The sequence below is a fragment of the Castanea sativa genome, chromosome 2, assembly GCF_040712315.1.
Source record: "Castanea sativa cultivar Marrone di Chiusa Pesio chromosome 2, ASM4071231v1".
NCBI lineage: Eukaryota > Viridiplantae > Streptophyta > Magnoliopsida > Fagales > Fagaceae > Castanea > Castanea sativa.
The window spans coordinates 47,935,607-47,953,774 of record NC_134014.1 but is presented as its reverse complement, the minus strand read 5'-3'; the positions used below and the strand labels follow the sequence as shown (position 1 = coordinate 47,953,774).

At 36.5% G+C, this 18,168-nt stretch overlaps 1 protein-coding gene and 1 pseudogene across 1 annotated transcript; one reads left to right on the top strand and one right to left on the bottom strand.

The window, feature by feature from the left end:
* The first annotated feature begins 746 nt into the window (after positions 1-746).
* On the top strand, positions 747-3,076 carry LOC142625442 (uncharacterized; annotated as a pseudogene).
* An 8,222-nt stretch (positions 3,077-11,298) lies between these two features.
* LOC142625441 (uncharacterized) lies at positions 11,299-12,969 on the bottom strand. Its single transcript, XM_075799098.1, has 2 exons — positions 12,694-12,969; positions 11,299-11,688 (listed from the first exon to the last, which is right to left on the bottom strand). Exons 1-2 carry the CDS (start codon positions 12,967-12,969, stop codon positions 11,299-11,301), a joined length of 666 nt encoding a protein of 221 aa, XP_075655213.1.
* Between the last annotated feature and the right edge of the window lie 5,199 nt (positions 12,970-18,168).

Genomic DNA, 18,168 nt, shown 5'->3' with positions numbered 1-18,168 from the left:
GGGAGGGGGGGCGAGGGGGGGCAGGTGCCCCCTGAAATTTCAATTGTTTTGACTAGGAAATACCATATTTGCCCCCCCCCCCCTACAAAAAAGAAAAAAGAAAAAAAAAGGCTAAAAAGGAAAAGTAACGTGACTTAAAAGTTAGAAAGGAAAAGTAACGTGAAAGTAACGTGACTTAATTGAGTTTTTTTTTTTTTTTGATAGAAGTGATAAAACCTTTCCTGCTTTCCTAGTAGTAGTAGACTTCTACCCCTAGAAGTAGTACAATTCTAATGATCTCTATAACAACTTTGCTACACCTACCCGGATTAGAAGTCAGTAGAACTCTGAAAAAAAAAAAGTATATATAATGCAAACAAGGCACGCCTCCCATCACAACGAAAAAATTTCTTTTCAATCCAGTTTCTTTCTTTGGATCTCAGAGTTGCTGTGCAGTTTTTAAAAGCATTCAAGTTGGGTTTTTAAGTTACATTCAAATATTTATAGGTATGCATACTCTTAATACTTTTGCTTTGATTTATTTATTTATTTATTTTTAAATAATCAAATTATATGTTTAAACTGTTTATATTTAGATGGATCTCTTAATTTGACTATTCTTAACCATAAATTTATAATTCAAATTATATGTTTAAACTATTTGTATTTATAATGATCTCCTCATTTGATTATTCTTAATCATAGATTGTAATTTTTTTTTCTTTCTTTTAATGATATGACATATTTATTTGTAGTTAATTGAGATTATGGAGAATCTTGATCATAATAATGAGTCCGGATCAAATCCTAAACGAACTCGTATCGAAGTGGATGTTGCAAATCTTCCCACGGATCCTGGTTTAAGAATAAAAATTTGTAACTATCATCCTAATGAAAGAGATCAAATTAGAAGGAATTATCTACAAAATAAACCTTGTCAACCAGTTGATCATGATTTTCCACAAAGTCAATTTGGCAAAACAAAGCGTCGATTTAATCCAGTGTGGTTCAAAGACTATCCTAGTTGGTTGGAATATAGCATTACGAAAGATGCTGCATATAGTCTATTTTGTTATCTATTTCGACCTGATACTGGTGATCAAGGAGGGGGAGACTCATTTGTTACTGAAGGATTCAGAAATTGGAAAAAGAAGGAGAAATTACAGAATCACGTTGGGGACCACAACAGTGCACATAATATAGCTCAAAGAAAATGTGAAGCTTTGTTAAACCAGAGACAAAGTATTCAAATAGTTATAAACAAGCAATCGGATGTCGAGAAAAGGGAATATCGAACTCGTTTGAATGCATCAATGGATTGTATTTGTTTTCTACTACGGCAAGGATTAGCATTTCGTGGCCATGATGAATCTAAAGACTCCAATAATCAAGGAAATTTTCTTGAATTATTACGGTTTCTTGCAAATCACAATGAAGAAATTGATAAGGCAGTCCTCGAAAATGCTCACGAAAATCATCAAATGACCTCTCCCCTGATATCCAAAAAGAAATAGCAAATCTTTGTATTTGTTGAGACAATAAATGCTATTATTAAAGATATTGGAGACTCATTATTTGCTATTATAGTTGATGAATCACGTGATATGTCTACTAAAGAACAAATGGCGATTGCTTTGCGCTATGTGGACAAACTGGGACATGTGAATGAGCGCTTTTTAGGCATTACACATGTTAATAATACATCAGCAGTGACACTAAAGAGTGCAATTGAGGAGGTATTTAATAAACATAGCTTAAGCATTAGTAGATTGCGGGGACAAGGCTACGACGGGGCAAGCAACATGCGAGGTGAGTTAAATGGACTAAAAACTCTTATTTTGAAAGATAATCCTTACACTATTATGTCCATTGCTTTGCACATCAGCTTCAACTAACATTAGTTGCAGTAGCAAAAAATCACATCCAGATTGCAACCTTTTTTAACTTGGTTGCAAAGGTATTCAATATTGTTGGAGCATCATGCAAACGTCATGATATTCTTCGTGAAAAACGTAATGCTGAAGTTATAGAAGAACTAAAAAATAATGAAATTTCAACTGGTCGTGGCTTGAATCAAGAAATGAGTCTAAAAAGACCTGGAGATACATGTTGGAGTTCTCATTATGGTGCACTTGTTAATATTATTCACGTGTTTTCTTCTGTAATTGATGTGATTGAAACTATTATAGAAGATGGTTTAGATTCTGATCAGAGAGCAGAAGCAAATATCTTAATCGGTTTACTCCAAACATTTGAATTCGTGTTTGATTTACATTTGATGAAAGGTGTGCTTGGCATAAGTAATGAGTTGTCACAGGCATTACAACGAAAAGATCAAGATATTGTGAATGCTATGAAGTTGGTTGACATTTCAAAGCAACGTTTACAGGTCATGAGAGATGATGGGTGGAACTCTTTGCTAGAGGAGGTTTCTGCATTTTGTGCAAAAAATAATATTGATGTTCCTGATATGAATGATTTTTATCAACCTCGGCCACGACGAAAAGCTCAAAACATGAAAAATTCACATCATTATCAAGTGGAGCTTTTTATACCTGTTATAGATATGCAACTTCGGGAACTCGATAGTCGTTTTGAAAATTTTGAATTATTACTTTGTGTTGCATGTTTGAACCCAGATAACTTATTTTCAGCATTCAACAAGGAGAAATTAATTCGGCTTGCTCAGTTTTATCCAAGTGATTTTTCAACAGTTCAAGTTTCTTTCTTGGATAACCAACTTGAGACATACATCCATGACATGCGGTCCTCTGAAGAGTTTTCAGCACTTAAAGGAATTGGACAGCTTGCTGAAAAGATGGTAGAAATGAAAAAGAATATTTCATATCCATTGGTTTACTCATTAGGGACTTTGGCATTGATCTTACCAGTTGCAACAGCTACTGTTGAAAGAGCTTTTTCAGCAATGAACATAATTAAAAATCGATTGCGCAATTGAATAGGAGATCAGTGGATGAATGATTGCTTAGTCACATATATTGAGAAAGATATATTCAAGACTATTGAGTGTGAAGAAATTATGCAACGGTTTCAAAATATGAAAAATCGTCGAGGGCAATTGAGTAAAATAAGTTAGGTGTGAAAAAATAAATTAAAGTTTACATTTTATGTTAGATTTTGTATGACAATTACATTATCATATAGTTGTTTACTTATTTTGTTATTAATATTGATTAATTTTTTTAGATTAATTTTTTACTTCCAATCTTGTCTTTTAATCTTGCCCCCCCTGACCTAAATTCCTGGCTCCGCCACTGCCCCCTACTATTTACGTGTCCCACATGAGTCCACTACTATTTTCATTTAATTTTTAGTTTTTATTTACAGTACATTTAATAAAAAGCTTTCTAAACAGACACTTGGTCTATGAGTTATTTATTTATTTTTCTAATATCTTATTTAGAAAATCCAGTTATTGAATCTGTTGTGTTCTTGTTTATGATTAAATTTGCATGTTTTTATTGTTTACATAATCACAAAAATCATTTAATTTCCTATAATATATCCATCGTTCACCATTTTAAAACTATACTAAAAAATCAACAATCTTATAAACGCAAATTTCTTTTACAAAAAATGATTAATATATCTTATAACTATGTGAGAAGGTGGTTACATACATAGTATACCATGTTACTGACTCCAAATTCACATTTTTACCACCAAAAAAATAAAAAAAAACTTCAAATTTAGTGACGGCTCCAGGATTGTTTCTCAAGGTGTTCCTCGGTGGGCTTTCTTTGTTACAATTTTTTTTTTCTTCAGATTCTCTATTACAATTTTTTCTTTTTTAGATTTTAGTTCAATTTTTTTTTTAGCTTTTTCTTTTTGCTTGAAAGCAATGTTATAAATACCGTTTTGGACCTTGTTTCGGTTTTGTTTAGTGGAACGAAATATTTTGGTACTGATCTATTTCGACGTACTGTTTCAGGGTGTTTCGAGGTTTCTAAAAAAAAAATATATATATATATATATATTTTATTATACAACATAAAATTATTGATCCAAATAAGTAAACCTCAAATAAACAAATCATTAGTTTTTCTTTTTTGACACTCAAATCATTTAGTTATTACATAACAATTATTATTTTAGAATATTAAAACATAAATATGTAATTAAATAATGAAAAACAACAACAAAAAATAGTACAATAAGAGTGTATATATGTATATCATATTGGGAAGAGGCAAGACTCAATAAATAAATTTGAAATCAAAATCTTTTGTTAGCTTTTTGAGTTTTGTCATTTCCAAAGCTTTGTCACGTGGGTGGGTTCAGCAAGCTAAAAGTCTAAAAAACAAACTAAAGAAAAAACTTGACAAAGCAAAAACTAGAGTAAAAAAAGAAAGAAAAGGTAGACTAGCAGAACGTCTGAGACGAAACAAAGAAGAAGAAGAGGAAGAAGAAGAAGAAGAAGAAGAAGAAAAAGGGGCGACCTTTGCGATAGTTGGATTTGTTTTTTAGGTGTTCGACCTAAGTAATGACATGCTGTGCTAACGAATTTGTTAGTTTAAGAGTTTTTTTTTTCTTCTAAAAACTGGTACCAGCCAAAATGTAACAAATAATCTACCAAAATATAATTTTATTGGCATAAAATTTTTTTGAGAGTGTTCCTAATCTTTTTTAAAAGTAGATAAATAAATTTTTTTTATTAAAAAAAAAAAAAAAAAAAGAATGCAGGTCAGGGTGGTCCTGGGACCACCCTGACCTATATGTGGCGCAGCCACTGTCCAAATTCACATACAATTTAAAAAAAAAAAAAATTTTAAGTTATGATGGAAACAACTGGGACCACCCTGACCTATTTGTCGCACCGCCAGGCCCGCCACTGTCCAAAAAAATAAATTCTAACTTATGATGGAAACAACTTATACTCCAAAATTTGTTAGGCAGCAATCACATTTTTGAATATTAGTTTAGTGTGAAAGTAGATATGCCTCTACACTTACCAGAACATTTGTTTCTTTTTGACAAAGAACTTGCCAGAATTGTGAAGGCATTGCTACTTACCAGAACATTTGTTTCTCTTGACAAAGAGGTTGCCAGAATTGTAAAGGCGTTGCCTCTCATTTGGCATTGATCTTCCCCTTTCTCTTGTCAACTCTTACGTGGTAACAAATATGAAATAACTATATTAATGTAGATATAACATTAAACTCCGTGCACATCTACTTTCTGTTTGTTGAAAAAATAGTATAGAGTGAATAAGAAATTAATATTTCTATGTTTACTTGAATATGCTATTAAAAATGGTAAAAATTCTGAGTCCTACATGGGAAAGGGAAGAGATAATTTATGAGATTATATGTTCATGAGTTGAACATTAAATTGGGTTTTTGGCATATGTGGACTGGGTCTACTTGTCCAAATAATAATATTATTTTATTATTTTAATTTTTTGAGTCAGTAAGTCTGTGCATAGCAGTTATTACTGAAATAGAGTACCTGTTCAGTAACGTATAATTTTATATGGTCCCTCATTCATAAAAACTATTTTTCAGAAAAACTCTCCTAGTGAGAATATTTTGTGCACTTTCATTTTGTGTCAAAGAGAGGGCAACAGACATTGAGTAGTTCACAGAGCACGACTTTGTGTGCTTTATTTTCGTGCTGTAGATCATTTTATCCTGGGAGGCAGATGTCCGTGAGTCTCAAAGCACTACAATAATTGTGTGAGGGGTGAAATCAGCTTTAAGGAGATTGTATCAAACACAAGCAAGACTTGATTTGAATTGTTCATCCTTCACGCATTTGGTCTGTGAATTTTTAATTATTTTCAGATTTCTCTTTATATATATATTCAGTATTTGTTTATTGCTTTTGTCTTGTATATCTATTTGTGTTATTACTTTTTCTTAGATCTGTATATTATTCCTTTTACTTTATCATAAAAATAAATTGTTAAAATATACCCAACAATCTTAAAGCAGATTTAAAATACTTCTTTAATTTATTTTTGTGAATACTATATGTATCGGCATGTTTTACTATACAATTTTATATCTTTGCGCTTTGGATAGTTTTGCGTAATGTATCGTGACTGTGCGAGATTCTTTTGATTATATGTTTTTCAAAACAGGTGTTTAATGTTTATCTTTTGAAAGTTGCATTTGATTTGATTGGTTGACAGGTTTGATTGACAATTTTGTACGATAAACGTGTAGGGTTGGTATGTAAGTATGTTTGATTTCTGGGCAAACTTGGTTTTTTGAGTGTTATTATTGTTGGGTTTGTTTTTAGTGCAGGATTCCTTTTTCTTTGACTTTTGTTTGTGGTTCTCTCATATTGTGTAGTATTCTTTCACTATTAAATATCTTTGGCTAATGATCCTAAAAATAAAAATAAAAATCTTTGGCTTATAATATATTATATGTTAGTAAGCTTTTTTGTGTTATTTGCTTGGCTGGGAATTTTTTTTTTATTCTTTTGTTCAGTTTATGTGTATTGTGTTGTTATTTTTCTGCAATTCGGTGTTGAAAAATATATATATATATATATCTTGACTTTGTTTTTTGCACAGTAACATTTGGAAGTAAATATTTACATTTATTTCTTAAACTTGGCTGGTTTTGAGGATTCAATTTGTTTGAATTTTGTTGAACACAGATGTCAAACAAAATTGTTGTGAATCCAGTTGTGGCTCAAACCAACATGAACCTTCTGCTGTGATTTCTGAAGTGAACTTGGTAGGAGGAAATACCAAGGAATGGTGAGTGGACATTGGAGTTACACATCATGTATGTTCAGAAAAGAAAATGTTTTCTAAATATATTCTTATGGGCAATGGAAGAAAAAATTTCATGGGAAATTCCTTAACCTCTAAGATTGAAGGAATTGGAAAGGTTGTGCTCAAAATGACTACGGGCAAGTTTCTTACTTTGAAAGATGTATTGCATGTGCCAGAAATTCATAAGAACCTTGTATTTGGCTCATTGTTGAGCAAAAATGGTTTTAAGTTGATTTTTAAGTTTGATAAATTTTCACTTTTTAAGAGTGGATTGTATGTGGGAAAAGGATATTTGAGCAATGGTTTGTTCAAGATGAAAGTAATGATTGTTATTGATAATAATAGAGGTGAATCTTTTGTTTACATACTTGAGTCATCTAATGTATGGCATGGTAGATTGGGTCATGTTAATTATCATACTTTACATAGACTAATTAATTTAGATTTATTGTCTAAATTTGAAATTGATTTTGATAAAAAATGTGAAACTTGTGTGGAAGCTAAGATAGCCAGAGCATCTTTTAAATCAGTTGAAAAAAGCACTGAACCTCTAGATTTGATACATAGTGATGTATGTGACATGAAATTTGTACAAATTAGAGGTGGTAAGAAATATTTCATCACTTTCATAGATGATTGCACTAGATATCGTTAGGTGTACTTGCTAAGGAGCAAGGATGAGGCAATTGAGGCATTCATGCAATATAAGAATGAGGTTGAGAATCAACTCAACAAAAAGATTAAGGTTCTAAAGAGTGATAGAGGTGGGGAATATGAATCACCGTCTAGTGAGTTCTGTTTACAGCATGGTGTTGTTCATCAAACCACTGCACCTTATTCACCTCAACAAAATGGAGTTGCTGAAAGGAAAAATAGAACCTTAAAAGAAATGATGAATGCATTGTTGATAAGTTCCGATTTACCACAGAACTTGTGGGGGGAAGCTATTCTTTTCGCCAATCATATTCTTAATAAATTGCCTAATAAGAAAACCAAAGAGATGTCGTATGAGTTATGGAAAGGTAGAAAGCCTTCCTATCAATTCTTAAAGGTGTGGGGGTGTTTGGCAAAGGTGACTGTCCTATTCCTAAAAGGATAAAGATAGGATCAAAATCAGTAGATTGTGTTTTCATTGGTTATGCTCATAATAGCAGTGCATATCGGTTTCTAATTCAAAAATCTAATGTTCCTGACATGTATGTGAATATCATTATTGAATTAAGGAATGCAGTATTTTTTTGAAGAAATATTCCCTTACAAATCCACACAAGTGTCAAGTCCTCTTAAGAGAAACTTCGAGTGTACGTCTAGTACCTCTCATAATCAAGAGTTGATGGAAGAGAGGAATGAGGTTGAGCCTAGATGTAGTAAGAGGGCTAAAATGTCAAAATCATTTGGTCCAGATTTTCTAACTTATATGTTAGGAGATGAACCTCAAAGCTTCAAGTTCAAGGAAGCTATTTCTACACCTGAGGCGCCTTTCTGGAAAGAAGTTGTCAATAGTGAGATTGAATCCATCCTTCAAAATCATACATGGGAACTAGTGGATCTTCCACCAGGTTGTAAACCTCTAGGATATAAATGGATATTCAAGAGGAAGTTAAAGACTGATGGATCTATTGACAAGTATAAGACAAGATTTGTTATAAAGGGTTACAAACAAAAGGAAGGTGTGGATTATTTTGACACATATTCACCTATTACAAGAATAACATCCATTCGGATGTTGATAGCTATTGCAGCGTTGCATAACCTAGAGAGACATCAAATGGATGTAAAAACAACATTCTTGAATGGTGAATTAAATGAGGAGATTTATATGGACCAACCAGTGGAGTTCATTGTTCCTGGTCAAGAAAAGAAAGTGTGTAGGCTTGTTAAATCTCTTTATGGATTAAAGCAAGTTTCAAAGCAATGGCATAAGAAATTTGACAATGCAATGATGTCAAATGGGTTTAGAATCAATGAATGTGACAAATGTGTGTATATTAAAGATACTGCAAATGACTATGTCATTGTGTGTCTCTATATTGATGATATGCTCATTATAGGTAGCAATAATGATATCATTAAAGCTACCAAGAGAATGTTGACTAGTGAGTTTGACATGAAAGATTTAGGTGTTGCAAATGTGATACAAGGAATGAAAATTTCTAGAAAATCTGATGGACTTGTCTTATCTCAATCACATTATGTTAAGAAAGTTTTTGAGAAATTCAAGAAATATGATGACAGTCTAGTGAGAACACCTATAGATGTAAATTTACATTTAACTAAGAATAAAAGGTAAGGCATATCACAATTGGAGTATTCGAGAATAATAAGCAGTCCTATGTACATAATGAACTGCACTAGACCGGACATAGCATATGCTGTCAGCAAGTTGAGTAGATACACTAGTAATTCAGGGGAAAATCACTGGAAGACATTAGTTAGGGTTTTGAAGTATTTGAAATACACCCTAAATTATGGGTTGCACTACACTCGGTATCCAGTTGTACTAGAAGGGTATATTGATGCTAATTGGATATCCGACACAAAAGACACCAAACCCATGATTGGATATGTCTTTACACTTGGTGGTGCAGCGGTATCTTTGAAGTCTTCTAAACAAACATGCATTGCTAGATCCACAATGGAATCAGAATTTATCGTATTGGACAAAGCAGGAGAAGAAGCAGAGTGGCTTCTACTTTTCTTGGAGGATATGCCAATGTGGATGAAACCTGTGCCTTCTATTTGTATACATTGTGATAGCAAATCAGCTATTGGTAGGGCACAGAGTTATATGTACAACGGTAAGTCTCGACATATACATCGAAGATATAATACCGTGAGACAGTTGCTCTCTAATGAAATTATTTCCATTGACTTTATAAAGTCGAAAGAGAATATAGCGAATCCGTTAACTAAAGGCTTGAGTAGAGAGTAAGTATACTGTTCATCGAGGGGAATGGGGTTAAAGCCTATTACTTAAAAGTCTCCGGGATGGCAACCAAACATAGCTGACTGGAGATCTCAAGATCTAGGTTCAAAGGGACAATCGAATCGTGGAGACTAGTTTTTATCACTATAGAGATTGCATCTCCCACCCGTTCCTATGATGAAATAGTGATGCCTGTAAGCGATGTTCAGGGTAAGCTTTGCTTTTAATGATTCTTATATCTTGGAATTCCGAGTAGGGTATAGCAGGATACTCTTAATAAGAATCACCTATATGAATGTGAAGTAGGCCGCTTCCACGAGAGTTTTAAGGCTAAATTCTATAAAGTACTTCATGAATTTACCAAGATATGTTCAGGGCCGAAATGAACACAACTATAAGAACGAAATATGTCCGAAAAGGAGCTATGTCAATTCTATTATCTTGGTATACACAAATGGCTGAACAGTTCAAGATAGCATGTTCACTAGTTAGCTAGTATATCCGACAGTCTTTCACAAAGGAAAGTTCAAAACCACGAATTACTTCTCCCGATACAGTACTTTTCTTCTACTCTCTTTGTATCTGCATCATCATTTGCATAATGTTTATTAATTTCTATTCATGTGGGGATTGTTGGAAAAAATAGTATAGAGTGAATAAGAAATTGATGTTTCTATGTTCACTTGAAGATGCTATTAAAAGTGGTAAAAATCCTGAGTTACACATAGGAAAGGAAAAAGATAATATATGAGTTTATATGCTCATAAATTGGACATTGGGTTGGGCATTTGGCATATGTGAACTGGGCCTACTTGTCCAAATAATAATATTATTTTATTATTTTAATTTTTTTAGTCAATTAGTCTGTGTACAGCAGTTATTACTGAAACAGAGTGTATGTTTAGTAACGTATAATTTTACATAATCCCTCATTCATAAAAAATACTTTTAAGAAAAACTCTCCTAGTGAGAATATTTTGTGCACTTTCATTTTGTGTCAAAGAGAGAGCAAGAGAAATGGAGTAGTTCGCAAAGCACGATCTTGTGTGCTTCATTTTTGTGATGTAGATCATTTTATCTGGGGAGGCAGACGTTTCTGAGTCTCAAAGCACCACAATGATTGTGTGAGGGGCGAAATTTGCTTTAAGGAGATTGTGTCAAACACAAGACTTGATCTAAATTGTTCATCCTTCACGCATTTGGTCTGTTAGTTTTTAATTATTTCTAGATTTCTCTTTATATATATATATATATATATATATATATATATATATATTCAGTATTTGTTATTGCTTTTGTCTTGTATATCTATATGTGTTATTGCTTTTTCTTAGATTTGTATATTGTTCCTTTTGCTTTATCACAAAAATAAATTGTTGAAATATACCCAACACTTTTTTCTCTTCTTTTTTTGGTAAAGGGGAAATTGGCAAATTGCATTAACGAAAAAGAGTTAAGGGGGATAGGGAAGATCAGTTATGGATCTATTATGGTACAGACCAGCTTTATCAGATCTTAACAATTCCAAAAGATCCACAGGCGGATCATGATGCAAAACAAAAGTTCTATCGTGGTAAGCTCCTATTCGAGCCAAGAAATCAGCACATGAATTGGCTTCATGAAAGCAATGTCTGATCCGGACTTAGGCTATCTGGGAAATCAACTGCCTGCAGTCATCAAGAAGAGGCATTGCACAAATGTTAGCACTAGAAGAATTAGAGAGAAGTTGAACAACAGCTTTTGCATCAAGCTGGATATCCACGACATTCAAATGCATTTCATTACAAAGAATTAGACCATCCCTAAGCCCCCAAAGTTCTACCATGAAGCTGTTAGAGCATCCAATACTCCTAGAGAAGCCACCCAGCCACTCCCCATGCTTATTCCTGATAAGGCCACCACACCAAGCTCGGCCTGGGTTCCCTATAGTTGCTTCATCAGTATTCAGGCAAGCCCACCCGGCTTGAGGTATTTCCCACCTGATTTGCACCACTCTCTTGTAGTTCGACTTCTTGGTGTTTAATCCACAATGCTGGAATTCCAATGCACAGAATAATGCATCCTTATGGACATTTGGTTGAGCATGGAGGTTCCTAAAGATTGTTGCTTTTTTCTGCTTCCACGGCAGCCAAATGGCGAATGGGAAAATGATCCTCCAAGGGGGTTGCTCTCTTAACCTACAATTATTATTCTTACAGTTGTTTTCCAGCCATTGAACCAAGTTTCCCTCATTGAAATTGTTATTCAGATTGACTTCTAATCTTTCCCAAATCTGTTTCGAGGTCCCACAATCCTTTAGCCTAGGGCTGTACACGGATCAGGTAGGGTCGGTTTTCGACCCAGCCTGGACCCGACTTGCCGACGTCGGGTGGAAGGCGGAGGGACCCGAAACCGACAGCCAGTGTCAATCGGTCGAGTCGGTTTCGGGTTCGGTCAGTTCAGAGAGTCGTCGAATTCTGTAAATGTCGCCGGAATCTTCAAAACACTCGCCGGAATCAACAAAAACTCAGTACATTTGCACCGAAAATCGCCGAAATAAGCTTGGATCTCCTCAAATCTCACCGAATCTCACCAAATATGGTTGAGATCTCACCGAAATCAGCTTGGATCTCCTCGAATCTCGCCGAAAATCAGCTTGGATCTCCTCAAATCTCGTCGGATTTCACGAAGTATGGTCGAGATCTTGCCAAAATAAGCTTGGATCTCCTCGAATCTTGCCGAATCTCACCAAATACGGTCGGATCTGATTGTTTTGGTTGACGAAATTTGCGAAATCAAGCTGAAATCTCGTTGGAAAGTTGGAGAATTCGCCAGAATGTTCATGCTCTTCGGGCGAGTCAGGTTTCATGGGTTTTGAAGGAGGGGACTCAAAACTGACCCGCTAGCGTCGAGTTTTGGAGAACGGGACTCGCGTCCGACCACCGGAGCAGTTGGATCAGGTGGAAGCAGGTCTGGTATGGGCGGGTTGGGCAGGTGGCCGGGTGGGTTGGACTGCCCTACCTTTGCCTATGGAGAATTGTTTTAGGCTCTCTTTGACATAAATGGCAGATATAAGTTTCACTAATGCACCTTTTGACAAGGCATTCTCCCACTCCAATGGATGTAAGCATTTCCAAACAAAGGTTTTAACCCATGGGATGGAGTCCAATTTCCAGACCCACATCCCATTAAAGGAACCTGCATCCAATTCACTCCCTTTGGCTAAGGCATAAGCATGTTTAAGATCAAAGTCTCCCCGATTAGCTCCCATCCAAATTAGCCTATCCTCCCCCTGAATTGCTTTCACCGAATAGGGAATAGAGTTGATCTCCATGAGGATATTGTTAGGGAGTTGAATAAATTACAAAGACCAATCCCATGCAACCCAAAAACATCTTTAACCTTTAAAGAATCATCCTTAGCAGTAAGAGGGCCTTGAATGAGAGATCTCAAATTTCCATTGGGCATTCATTTATCATGCCATAGATTCAAATTACTACTTCTCCCCGGTATCCATCGGATTCCCTTGTTAAACACCTCACCCTCCATCTTCATAGCTTTCCAAGTCTTAGAGCAAGGAAGTTTATCACAATTTCTTGCATTTAGTCTTTGATATGAGCAATATTTACTATTAAGGACTTCCACCCATAAGGCATCTTTCTCCATCCTAAATCTCCAATTTAACCTGGCCAAAAGAGCTTGGTTCCTACCCTTGACTGCCTAAATTCCTAAACACCCTTCCTTTTTAGGTTTAGTAACTTTATGCCAGCCCACCCAGTGAACTTTCTAAGCATCATCCACTGATCCCCACAAAAAGTTTTGATTAACCCTATCAATGTTGTCAAGCAACTTCTTTGGAAGCGCCGTACATTGCATAATGTATGCAGGGATGGTAGAAGTGGATTGTTGAATGAGAACAACCCTACCCACCAAAGACAACAGATTGGCTTTCTAACCAGCCAATTTTTGCTTAACTCTCTCCAACACAAAGTTGAGGTCCTCATTATTGATTCCACGGTGTTTTATGGGAAATCCAAGGTATTTTCCTAGGTTGGTGTCGAGTAAAAACCTAGAATATCACACAAGGATTCCCTAGTATCCACATCAACATTCGGGGAGAAAAAGACTCTTGATTTGCTCTCACTAATGGACTACCCAGATCTAGCACAAAAATTATAAAGAACATCCCGTATTGTTGAGCAATTAACATGATCCACCTTTGAAAATAGGACCAAGTCATCCGCAAAGAATAGATGCGAGAAGGCAACCCCATTGTTGAAACTTTTAACAGGAGTCCAACTTTTATCTTTGCATTTCTCCTCAATGAGGTAACCAAGGGCTTCCATGCAAAGAATAAACAAGTAGGGCAAAAGCGGATCACCTTGCTTAATTCCTCTCAAAGGAAGAATAGGCTCCATGTTACCTCCATTAAACAAAATGGAAGTGAAAACTGATGAAACACGGCTCATTATAAGGCTAATTACATTTTGGGGGAGATTGGCATTAATGAGCACCTCTCTAATGAAACTCCACTCAATTTTATCATAAGCCTTTTTGAGATCCACTTTTATAGCCATGTACCCCACTCGACCTTTCTTGTTACTTATAGAATGGATAATCTCTTGCACCACAATGGCGTTATGTACACTTCTTCTTCCCATCACAAAGGCAGACTGGAGGGGGGACACAAGTTTATCAAGATATGGTCTAATCCTGGCAACAAGGATCTTAGTGACAATCTTGTATATTGTATTGCATAAGCTAATTGGATGATAATTTCCCAAGCTTTCAGGTCTTGCCATTTTCAGAATCAAGATCACATTTGTCCTATTAAGGTACTCAAGGATTTTACATTTCGTAAAGGCTTTCCTCACTTTAGCCTTCACCAAATCCCTTACAATGAGCCAAAATCTCTGAAAGAAACCCTTATGGAGGCCATCAGGACCCGGAGCTTTGAAAGCTTCCAACACCCAAAGACCATCTTTAATTTCAACATCCGTTACCATACCACTCATGTTGGATCTATCTTCATCCGAAAGGCCAGCTAGCCACCAGGAAGGCCGAATGGGATTAAGAGGAGCAAGGTTAAGACTAGTTGTGAATAACCTCTCAAACCCCCTTCTAATGTGGTTCATAGCCCCTATTTCACTTTAAATCCCCTCCCCCAAATCATTCTTAATGCAAGAGATTTTGTTGCGCCTTCTCCTAACAATAGTGGACATATGGTGAAGGATCGTATTTCAATCACCCTCAATCAGCTGGTTAATACGTGATTTCTGCACCTAAAACTTCTCCTCTTGGTCTAAGAGGGTATTAAGTTCTTTGTGCAAAACTTTCTCCAACTCAAGCAAAGAATGCGAAGGGTGTGTAGCTATGGCTTTTTGGATGCCGTTAAGTCGAGCCATGACTCTTTTCTTTTTCCCAAAAATATTACCAAAATGATTCTTGTTCCAATCCGAAGCTTTCCTAGAAAAATTCTCAATAGATTCCTGGAGTGGTCTAGCTCGGCCCCATGCCTCTATGACAATTCCCGGAAAAGATAAATTTGATAGCCAAAAACTTTGGAATTTAAAGGGTCTAGGCAGAAAAACACTATTGGATCGGTTGGTCTCAAGAAGCACCGGGCAATGGTCTGACACACATCTAGTGAAGTGAGTAACTTTAGCATTCGGGTGTAAGGCATACCAGCTAGGGTTGGTAAAGAAACGATCAATCCTTTCGTGGACGAGAGCACAAATATTCCTTCTATTTGTCCAAGTAAACCGAGGCCCAACAAACCCCATATCAACCATAGAACAGTGATCAAGGCATTCTTTGAAAAGAAGGGACCTATTAGAGCTAATGCTCTTTCCCCCAAATTTATCCCCTTCCACAAGAACCTCATTAAAGTCCCCAGTAATAACCCAAGGTTTATCATGAAGGTTGGTAGCATTTTTTAAATTATTCCATAAAATACATCTCTCATGAAATCTAGGACTAGCATAAACAGCAGTACAAATAAATTCAAAATTAGAAGAAGTACCTTAAACAAAACATGAATTTCTTGCTCCGACATGGCCAGCTGATTAACATGAACTCTGTCTGAATTCCAAAGAAGCTAGAGACCACCAGTAAACCAAATAGTGTCCGTGTGGATGGCCCCGTCAAAAGGAAGTCTGTTAGTTATATCCCTGGCTCGTTCACCACCAACGCAAGTCTCTATAATGATCATAATGGCTGGAACATGATTGCGCACCAACTCCCTCACATGATTTTGAAAAGAGGGCTTTAATGCCCCCTGCAAATCCACGCTATAATATTCTTGACTAAGCAGTGGTTAGGGGTTGGACACTGGTCAAATGGAGGTAGGAATTTCGCTTCCTCCATCAAATTCCATCCGGTCATCCTCACCACTTCTTTTGTCTCACCTCTGCTTGGCATCAATGTCACACAGTGCTCCGACACCCCCATCATTTTGCCAGTCGCAATCGAGTGAACATTGAATTTCGTGATGGGTTGAAACACTTGCAAAAGCTTCGTTGCATGCCAATTTCCCATATAAGTTGTCGCAATTGCTTGATTTTCCAGCATCCTCCTCGCAGACAAGCTTTCCTTTGGAATTATTTCACATAGAATCGGAGTTGTTGATATTTAGGGAATGGAATTCCAAACCAACTTGCTCATTTCTTCCAACTCTAGTGCGTCGGAGTGGAACTTCCACCACGGTTCTTCCATCAATCCCCAAACTGAATCTGTCAGTGGTAGGTAACCTAGGGCTGCACTCATTTGCATTAGAGGGAATAGAAGCTTCCATGCTATTCAAAGTTTGACATTGAACCAGCCCATAGGGCGTGTTGGGTAAGCTCGAATTTCCTCTATAATCACCTTTGGAATCTCCAAAATCAGCTCGTCCACGCTGATCACCCATTTTGCTGTCTGGGTTTGCATCGAGAACTCTCCATTAAGCTCAATTCGAAGTTTAGAAATGCTTATGGACCAGTTAGCAAGAGTGGAGAAGCTTGTTTTTTCTGAAGCGGCAATGATAGGAGTTGTTTTGTCTGAAGCGGCAATGATAGGAGTAGATAATAAAGCCCTATTACGCGCAAACTCTTTTACCCTTGACAGAATTAGTTTTGGACTTTTGTTTGTTCAACTCTTTGCTAGCGCTACCCATACTCTCTACAAGATTCGGTCTTGAGCTTGTGGATACTAATCCATTTGAGAAGGTGATTAATTGCTTATCCGGAGGGGATAGACTCAAGGTTGGGCTTACATTAAAATCGGACTGGGCTTTCCTCTTCCCATCCGATTCTTTAACTTTGCTTGGCCCAACCCAAACCTTTTTAAAACTAGGATTCTCTAACAGCTCTTTTGGCCTTTTGTGATGGTGATCCTTTCCAATACCAATCAGTGAGCTCGTGCTATTTCTCTTAACCCCTTTGTTGTCGTTCCTTTTTAATGAAACCACCATCCAAAGACCAAAGGAAAGTCCACGTTGTCTAAGGAATTGTGATCCCCGGTCTGAGCCTCTGTCTGTGTCTCAGGAATAACTGACATTTAACCCGTTATCTCAGCGTCATTTAGCACATGGGAATCTTTCGGGGGAGGTGACAGAGGCTTGATGTTATACTGGCAAGTCTCTTTTCGGTGGCCTAGCTGACCGCAGGAGAAGCATAACTTACTAACTCCTTCGTAAGCGGCCGGTTGGTTATGTTGCCCGATACAGACAGAGGTGATTAGAGATTTACTAACATCAACCTGCACACAAATACATGCATATCAGCCCCTAGCCTCTGTTGCAGTATGCGTATCCACTCTAAGCACTGTTCCCAGAGCTTGCCCTTGCTGCCAGAGGACTTCTGCGTCATAGTATTCGATGGGTAGCTCGTAGAGTCTTACCCAGACCGCCACCAAAGAAACCTGCGCTTCAGAAGGTTTAAAATTAGCTTCCCATTTTTGAATCAACAGAAAATGTTCACCTATAAACTATGGTCCTTTCTTCTAGACCAACTCTAGATCTTCCATAAGTGAAAACCTCAGCAAATAAAAGTCCCTTCCAAGATCTACCATGTCGACTCTCCTTGCTGGTTTCCAAAGTCCCATGAGCTTAGCATGTAGAAAGTTATTCCCCACTATTTTATAGAATACCTTCATAATAAGGGCTTTTGCCCAAGGAGCTCTAATGCGTTGCTTTGTCTCTTTAGAAAGACTAATCGCAACTATGCCTTCTCTAACTTCCTCTATTTCCTCATCCGATTCAGATTTAACATCCATATGGTCTAAAAAAGAGAAAGCTTGGGAGTAAGCTCCCGAAATTTCCCCCACGAGCTTGTCCCTGAAAGAAAGCTTGATGGATAAACTGGTTCCCCCAGGATGGATATTCCTTTCAACTGGGGCTCTGTTATGCGAGTCTTTAACTTTCTTGGTGCTCCAAGCAAGCCCATTTTCTTCTTCTTCAAGAGAGAGAGAGCATGAGCGTTCAGTCATTGCGTTTGACAATCCTAAGGTGTTAGTTACATTTCTCTTTTTTAAAACCATAGACGTGTACATCTAC

Excerpts from the sequence above, each read along its gene's own strand:
- LOC142625441 (XM_075799098.1), bottom strand. The coding sequence starts at position 12,969 with ATGGAGATCAACTCTATTCCCTATTCGGTGAAAGCAATTCAGGGGGAG. Across the intron at positions 11,689-12,693 it reads AACTTATATCTGCCATTTAT|CATTGTGGATTAAACACCAA; the intron begins GTCAAAGAGAGC and ends TTGGAATTCCAG.